The 8,673-nt window shown below is 45.8% G+C and overlaps 1 protein-coding gene across 2 annotated transcripts in view; it reads right to left on the bottom strand.

Annotated features, from left to right (window-relative positions):
- Nucleotides 1-1,804: 1,804 nt before the first annotated feature.
- mrpl11 (mitochondrial ribosomal protein L11) overlaps nucleotides 1,805-8,673 on the bottom strand; it is a 32,555-nt gene continuing 25,686 nt past the window's right edge. Inside the window, exons 4-6 of one of the 2 annotated variants that reach the window (XM_035411506.1) lie at nucleotides 4,114-4,207; nucleotides 3,084-3,243; nucleotides 1,805-1,970 (exon numbers count right to left, since the gene is read on the bottom strand). In XM_035411506.1, coding sequence (XP_035267397.1) covers nucleotides 1,865-1,970; nucleotides 3,084-3,243; nucleotides 4,114-4,207 — 360 coding nt within the window. In that variant the 3' untranslated portion in view covers nucleotides 1,805-1,864. The remainder of the gene's footprint in view (nucleotides 1,971-3,083; nucleotides 3,244-4,113; nucleotides 4,208-8,673) is intronic. The other variant, XM_035411505.1, reaches the window with a different exon arrangement.

The raw sequence follows: 8,673 nt of genomic DNA, 5'->3' as shown, positions 1-8,673 counted from the left end.
AAAAGAAAATCTTTTATTGATTCAGACACATCAGTGATTGACAACTAACTGTTGTAAGCAAATAGTAAGCAATAGTAAGCAAATACACAGTAATCCAATTTGTAGGTCTGGAAATATATTTAGAATTCCTCCTTTTGGTTCGAGATAAAGGTTCCAGAAATATGACTTTGTCTTTTCGCTCTTAATTTTTGGCCAGTTTAGATCCTTAACCGTATCTAAATTACAATATTCTGAAATGGCTATTGATATTTTAGACCTGTAACGAAAGTTTGATGTATGACATTTTAGACCTTCAGAGGAGTTCACACAAATTATGAAAAACAAAATTAATTTTTGAGGGCATCAATTTTATAATATCAACAAAATTTAATCACCAGAAACAGATGAGTGATTCGCGGCAAAAAATTCCACGGGCACAGTCCTCGATTATCCTTTAATTATTTATTTATTCTTCATTTTCCAGGGTCAACAGTACAGCCAATTCATACAGATTGCCCATCGCTGGAGCACAGATTCTGCCAAGTAAACACCATTTAGGGACCGTCTAATGAACCACGCTGCTCCCTTTTGAATGACACCTGGACTTCGTCATTAGCAGGAGATAAAACTCTTATTATTGATAAGAGCAGCCAGGAAAGATACGAGCCCTTCATTTCAGATTTCACTGTTTTGACTCCAGGGGGCACAAAACTTTTGGACTGATTCCAACAGAAATGGGGCGGTCCCCTTTGGGGGAAAAAAGGCAGCGTTTATTTCTGGAAGGTTTGCTTGTACTTACCATCGCTGTAATAATACAATTAATTATTTAACCAATCCCTCCACAAGCTAACAATTCCATATTAAAAGAAAAGGATCCATCACTGTTGCAAGCTTGAACTTAACCAACACCCGAATCTGTAAAAACCAACCCGAGTCCAGTTCAGCATGACAAACAGGGCGCGCAGTTGGAAAGTCCAGCTAAAATGTTAGATCTTTGGTCACAGTCCCAAATCAAACCTATCAAGCTAATGCCAACCGTGCCCAGCAGTGTCATGGTGTGTAGCCTGACCAAGGGAGGGAGGGTTTTATACACCAGGGGAGTCCCCACCTAACCGCACAAGGACCTGTGCTCTAACCAGTGCCTGTTCCATGACTTGTGTAGCTCTGAACCCAACAGTGTGCAGGCTCTACTGCTGGACCGCAGAGCGGGCTGTACGCAGTTCTGAGGACACGGGTGTGAGCGTTCAGCTTTCCTTACTTCACCCGGAGGACTGCAGTGATCGAGCTGCCCACTCCAAATTTGAAAATAATGAGAAAAATTAATAATCAATGGGACAGATGCGTGAGACAGAGAGTCCAAAGTCGAATGCGGTACGTTGTAACAGCACGGAGGTGCATGAGCAGCACACGTGTGTGTGTGTGTGTGTGTGTGTGAGCAGCATGCGTGTGTGTGTGTGTCTGTGTGAGCGGCACACGTATGTGCGTGTGTGTGTGAGCAGCATGCGTGTGTGTGTGCGTGTGTCTGTGTGAGCAGCATGTGTGTGTGTGTGTGTGTGTGTGTGTCTGTGTGAGCAGCACGCGTGTGTGTCTGTGTGTGTGTGTGCGTGTGTGAGCAGCATGCGTGTGCGTGTGTCTGTGTGAGCAGCATGTGTGTGTGTGTGTGTGTGTGTGTCTGTGTGAGCAGCACGCGTGTGTGTCTGTGTGTGTGTCTGTGTGAGCAGCATGTGTGTGTGTGTGTGTCTGTGTGAGCAGCACGCGTGTGTGTCTGTGTGTGTGTGTGTGTGTGTGTGCGTGCGTATGTGTGTGTGTGCGTATGTGTGCGTATGTGTGCGTATGTGTGCGTGTGTGTGTGTGTGTGCGTATATGTGTGTGTGCGCTCGCGTGTTCACTTCTTCTTGGCGGCGGCTGCCTCGGCGGCGGCGGCGGCTTGCTCAGCCACAATCCGCGCCTCCCTCTCCTGCAGAAACTGACCGTACTCCTCCGCCGAAAGACTGGAGGAAGGAGAGAGGGAGAGAGGGAGAGGGCAGAGGGACAAGGACAAAAAGAGTGGGAGGGAGAACAATGGAGGGGGGGTGAGGGGGGGTGGAGAGAGAGGGGAGAGGAGGGGTTTTGGATGAACAGTGTAAATGCCGGGAGATTATTTCCCAGCAACACGGCCAGACGGCAAGGTGAATCAGCACAATCAAACAATTATTTCATTTTCATAAGCACCTCTTATGGGATCTAAGTTCTGCCAAACATGACCTCCTTTGAAAAACATGACGTCTTTTAAAAAATAAAAAAAAAACCAAAGTGAAATATGTTGAAAAGTAATATAAAAATCATCAAATGGTGTGCCAGGCACAATAAAATGACAATGATGATGCATATAGCCACATTTCTCCCAACACTTGTAAGTCAAAGAAATGTGGAAGTGTCAACACTTCAAAAAAAAGAAAAAAAAAAAAAAGAAAAGGTCAACAAATAGCACTCGCTGTTTTTCATAAAGTATTTTTGATGATAAAGATGAGAAAGAAGCCCTTTGTGTTTCCAGGCCGTTATCTTTGGAGCTGATGCCTCCCCTCCGTTCATTCCACACAGGCGGATGAAATACAGCGACATGCATCACATGATTACTTTGGGCTGAAGGGCTTTGCTCATCTCCGTACCCGACAGGGTCAAGCTGTGGGACAGGCTCACTGTTTGTGTGCGGGGAGGGGGGGGGGGGGGGTTGGGGGGGTCGGGTGTGTTTAAGTGACAGCCGGTGTGTAACTGTGGCTGGAAGCGAGCGCGTTCAGCATTTTCATAAAAAATATCAGGATGACATTATAGAGTATGGACTACAAAGCCTACATTAAGATGATGAATAACAATTCAATTATGGCTTCCATAATAATGAGTTAAGAGCCGATGGCCTGCTCCGGACTCTGGATTTAAACATGCTGAATAAGCACCTGTTCTAAAACACGCGAGTTCCCTCCGAACGGAATTTCATGCGCAAAACTAAAGACTCAATTTCTCCAGAAAATGAGTTTGAAACGCCCCCCCTGGGTGGTCCCGATCCGAACCGGCTTCCGGTGACGCCGTGCGTGGGCGAGCGCCGCGGGGTCCGGGGCGTCTCTTACTCGTTAACGACCCTGATGCCCAGCGAACGGGCGGAGCCGATGATGCACTTGACGACCGTCTCCAGGGAGGCGTTCTGCAGCCGGAAGCTCTCGTCCGCCGCCTTGATTTTGGCGATCTCGTACACGGCCCTCACGGACACCATGCCGGCGATTTCGTGGCCTGGACGGGGACGCGGGTAGCGGGGACAAAAAACGGAGAACGGCAGAGGGAAAGGAGGAGAGAGAGGGGCGGGAACGGAGAAGGCAAGATAACACAAAATGGAGGGATGAAAGGAGAAAACAGAGAAGGTGGACAATCAAAAGGGGAGAGACGTCAGAATCTAGAGTTAGATATAAACGTCATATTATTTTAAAAAATGAACACATTCAATGGGTCTACCACATAAAAACACAGCACTGAAAAGGCAGAGTTAATTGAACGGTGCATCAAGAAGGAGAGAAGAGAAATCACTCATACTGGCAGCTAAAATCAGAGAGTAAAAAAGATTCTAAGAGCCTGATTTACTTAAACCTTTCACATGTGCAATGATTGGTCATGGCATTTGCTTTGCACCAATCACTGGCTGTGCTGTTAGATTGGTGTGTGCTAAAAGGTTCTGCACGTGCTACGGGTCTTAGTAAATCATGTGCATGTGCATCACACAGCACACAACCCACGTCTTCCAGAATTCGTTACTTAGGTCGAACTTTAAATCCAACGCAGTTCCAGCTTTAAAAATATAATGCACCAGCACAAAGAGTTCCCATCCCCTTTGCACAAAGGCAAAAGAGAAAGAGATTTTTTCCCCTTTGTAAACCGGTAATTCCTTCCCTGCCTATGCCTGGTTCACCGAACATCAGTCAATCAGAGGCAAAATCGTAGATCAAAAACCCAATCTTAACCCAAAAACCCCAGGGGAAAATTCTGTCACTCCATTATCTGAAATACAAACCGACTCTGCAATGGGCCTGACTGTAGTGTTGTGGACTCAGAGTGAGTTCCCTGGTGGAGTCTGGTGGAGGAATGAGAACAGACGTCTGTCAGCCTCACCTGTTTTACCAGCGCCTCTTTCAATGCCCGCAGCCGCTTTCAGGAAGTAAGACACGGTTGGCTGATTGATCTTCAAGTCATACGTCCTATCGGGCTGAGAGGAAAGAGGGGAAATTAAAAAAAAAAATTATTAGGCCATTTCATAAAGCGAGAGGGGGGGGCTAAGTCTGCTCCTGGGGTACCTGTGTGTGTGTGTGCTGCTTATACTTCCAGACAATATTAATCATGGACGTCGAAAGCTTTGTACTGAAACGAGATTTTGGCACAATGCATATCTGGCTCATTACCATTTGCTCTATCTATGAACACTTTTCCCCCCACAAACGGTTTAGTTGCAATGACCAAGCGTCAACGGTTTCAGCAATTAGGACATCACTGGCTTCAGTTGTAGATGTGTCAACTAATAAAAATGGAATCTCTTAAAAGGAATCAGTTACCGTAACACACGGCAGAGAATGAAAACATCAGTAGTCTGAGCACCGATCCGTAATTAAATTAATATGTAATACTCATTTGCTGCAGAACAATTATCTGTTTCATAATGTGCATGAAGAAGGCAAACCTACCATCGTTAGACATTACAAATGTCTAATTACAATCAATTTATAGCTCTTTATAGCATAAATGGAGACTGGGGTACGCCAGGAACAGGGCTGGGAACAAAATCACACCAGGTGACAATTGACTGCAATTAATTGAAGAAATTCTTTCAGAAAACGTGCAACATTTGAGGCCATCCTGAGTGCAGTTTCCATGCCACCGTGCGCAATCACACACGAAGGGTGACGGAACACACCGCAGCAATTCCTCTCAGGTAACGGTTCCTTTACCCAATCCAAACCTGAGGTTCAAGCCACTTCCTGCAAGGCCACGGTTTTCACACCATGCATAACCTCTCCGCCTCATTCCGGGCAGATTTCGGGAAAGTGGGGCAGCGGGAAGAAGACGCCTGCCGAGAGCATCGAGGACCACGAGGGCGTGTCCGCCGGCGCCACGGCGACGGTCATCCGGCCCGGGTTCGCCTGGGTCCGAGGCGAGGTCTGTGAGCATCGCTGTTCAGAGTGCAGACCCTCTCAGAGGAGTGCTCTGGACATTACCAGGCAGCATCCCATCCAAAAAGCTTTGGGGCGGGGCGGGGTGGGGATGGGGGGGTGGGGGGGGTGCTAACAGCTTCACAGCGTTTTGTTCCTGTTATGCATTAGCAGGCTGCCACTGTAGAACCTGCCCACACAATACAGTTACTGTGTGTTCCTTTATTTCTGTCATAAATCTTTCACAGGCCGGCAAACTGTTCTTTTGTGATGATAATGAGGTTATGTTTCATTGTTTTTCTTTTTTTTCACATTGCCACAATCTCTTCTCACCATTATAGAATTGATTTAAGCCGTCTAAAATGCAACAGCAAATCTGTCTGTCTGCATTAGCGGATTAAGATGTTCAAAACAGAGAAAGAAACAGTCACTAATTTTAGCATGGGATGGGTGAAAAGAAATCCGCACGCACACACACATTCTCTCTCTCTCAGTGGCCATTTCATTAGGCACACCAAATAGCCTGCTCCTCCAAACAGTGAATCATGTGGCTGAAACTCAATACATAAAACACGCAGACATGGTGAAGAGGTTAAGCTGTTGTTCGACCAAACATTAGAACTGGCAAGCCGCATGATCAGAGCGAATTTGACTGGGGTATGATTGTTATGAAGACACAGTGCTTCCAACTTCTCAAAAACCGCTGTCCTCCTGGGATGTTCGCACGCTGCAGCCGCGACAGTTCACAGAGAAGGGCGCGATAAACGAAAAGCATCCAGCGAGTGGCAGTTCCGCGGGCGAGAACACTTTGCTAATGGCAGAGGTCAGAGGAGAACGGGCTGACTCGTTCAAGATAACGGAAAGGCCGCAAACGCTTAAAGAAACGGCTGTTTACAACAGGGGTGCGCAGAAGGGCATCTCCGTGCGCTCGACACACCAAAGCAGATGGGCTACAGGAGCAAAACACCATGCCAGGTTCCAATCCTGCCAGCTAAAAACAGGAGGATGAGGCTACGGTGGGCGTGTGACCACCAAACCTAACGACCGATGTTTGGAAAAACTGGCCTGGTCAGACGAATCTCATTTTCTGCAGTGACAGGCAGATGATGGGGTCACAGAGAATTCAGGTTGTTCTGGAGGCAAAAGGGCCAAGATAGGTGTGTATAGGTACTCTATAGGTACAGGGTCCAAATTAACAACCTCCACTTGCCAAATGTGGCTAACTTTCTGACTGCGGCAGGTAAAATTGTCAGGTCATCCGCTGTGGTGGAAGGCATTTTGTATTATTTTAATTGATGTTTTTTCACAGAACACGTTGAATTGACATGACTGAATACGGTCGCACATTTGAATGTCACACGTGACCTAAAGAGAATGACGTCGGACATAGGTGCTAAGCCACTTTGATCGACAGCCAACACTTCGCAACTCTCTCTGGCGTTGCCATTGGCCAATTATCAAAAGTGTCAATCAAAAAACGTACCCGAACGTTCCCGCCGCACTCTCCTCACTGAGTGCGGCTTGCTCTAGTTGGAAGGCTAGCGTGCGGAACCCCAACAATACGTGGTGACATTTTCTTGGAATTCGGCCTACAGAAAGAGAGCGGAAAACTGGGGATGCTGGGACACGGTAAGAAAAAAACGGCACTTCGGTGAAAAATTGAGTTTTCGAAAAAGCAGAACGGACGTGACTGGATCGGTTATGCTCTTTGGCACAGCACGGGCATATTTTTCCACTGTGTGCTGGGAGCTGGCGTCTGACAAGAGCAAGCAAAGTCCCTGATGTTATAAGGGTCTGTGTTTGCAATACTAAAATTTTCCACACGGTTTTCCGAAGGGGCAGGTAAAAATTCTGAGTGGCAGGTAGACATTTTCATCTCCTGGAGGAGAAAGAAAAGTTCAATTCAGGCCCTGTGGGTGTACCTAATAAAGTGGCCACTGAGTGTGTGTGTGTGTGTGTGTGTGTGTGTGTGTGTGCGTGTGTGTATACACCACTTAGTGTGCGTATTTTATACATAGTTCCTTAAAAAGGGAGGACTAAACATAAAAAGGGCTGTAATTCCTCCATGGAACATCCAATGTGAAATGTGAAATGTGGATGTGAAAACCCTGTGAAATTAAAGCTGATAGCCTGCACTTAAACATCATATGCACTTTCCTTTCAAATCCAATGTCCTGGAGGAGTACACAGCCAAAACAGCTCCAGATACCACCATAGTGTGCAGATCAGGCATCGGCTAGGACACACCCGATCTGAATCCGATCCTTTCTGACAGAACAACAACTTAGGCTAATACGCATATTAATTCTTTCCTTCGCCTCCGTACTTTCCACGCCAACTGCCTGAATGCGCTGTCACTCCCCTGTACAAGCACAATTCATTCGCCACCACGAATGAGGCGGCTGTGTATGAAACGAGTTTTTGCTATGATGCGAGTTGCTCTTCTGTTTTTCCTTACATTTCGCACTGAAAAGCATCACGGTCACGAATGGGCGCTTTCAGCCTCACTTTTCCGACCCCATTTGCTGATGTCTTTTCCATAGATCTAAATGCAGATGTCACTTCAGTCACTCTCCCTATTGAAACACAGCCATCTGAGTAGTCTTCGTGACTGAAGCTCCTGCCATCTGTGCCCCAATAATGAACCCTCTCAAGTCGCTTAGATCTTTGCCTCTTGCAATCTTAATACAAAATCGAGGTCACCTGGGCCTGCTCAGCCTTTCTATACATGCCACAGAGAATTATAGGATGTTAATTGCTTAACTATATCATGCAGTACACATGTATGGAAGAATCTGCATTCATAATGTTTCTCCACTCATTTATTCAGGTTTTTCATTTAATTTGTCACCTATTTGTACATACATACATGCAAATGGGTGAAATCGGAGCTATTACACTGTGGGTTCGAAACTGGCTACAGGGTAGACCACAAAGAGTAGTGGTAGTAGTAGTAGATGGGATATTATTTGAGCAGGGAACTGTGTAATGTGGAGTCCCACAAGGATCAGTGCTGGGACCACTGTTCTTCCTCATTTATATAAATGACCTTCATAGGTACATTGAAAGTACATTACTTCAATTTGCAGATGATACTATACTGGGAAGTTCAGCTAAAATTTTTGAATCTACTAAAGTAATCCAAGAAGATTTAAACAGAATCCAGAAGAGGGTAGGAACTTGGCAAATGAAATTCAATATAGCTAAATGTGAAGTTCAACAAAAGGGAAATAAAAACATAAGGCAGAACTACTTTATGGTAGGAACAAAATTGGAATGTGCTCAATTTGAAAAAGACTTGGGAGTAATAGTTGATCAAAGCCTTTCAGCTTCTAGGCACTGTGCTGTAGTAGTAAAAAGGCCAACAGGATGCTGCAATATATGGCCAAAAGTCTTAAAGTATAAATCCAAGGACGTTACACTTATCTTATACAATACCACTGTCAGACCATACTTGGAGTATTGTGTGCAGTTCTGGGGATGGCACTACAAGAAAGATATAGAGGCTCTGGAAAAGGTTCAAGGAAGA

Source organism: Anguilla anguilla, chromosome 3 (assembly GCF_013347855.1).
Source record: "Anguilla anguilla isolate fAngAng1 chromosome 3, fAngAng1.pri, whole genome shotgun sequence".
Classification (NCBI taxonomy): Eukaryota; Metazoa; Chordata; class Actinopteri; order Anguilliformes; family Anguillidae; genus Anguilla; species Anguilla anguilla.
This window is presented reverse-complemented; position numbering and strand designations above follow the sequence as displayed.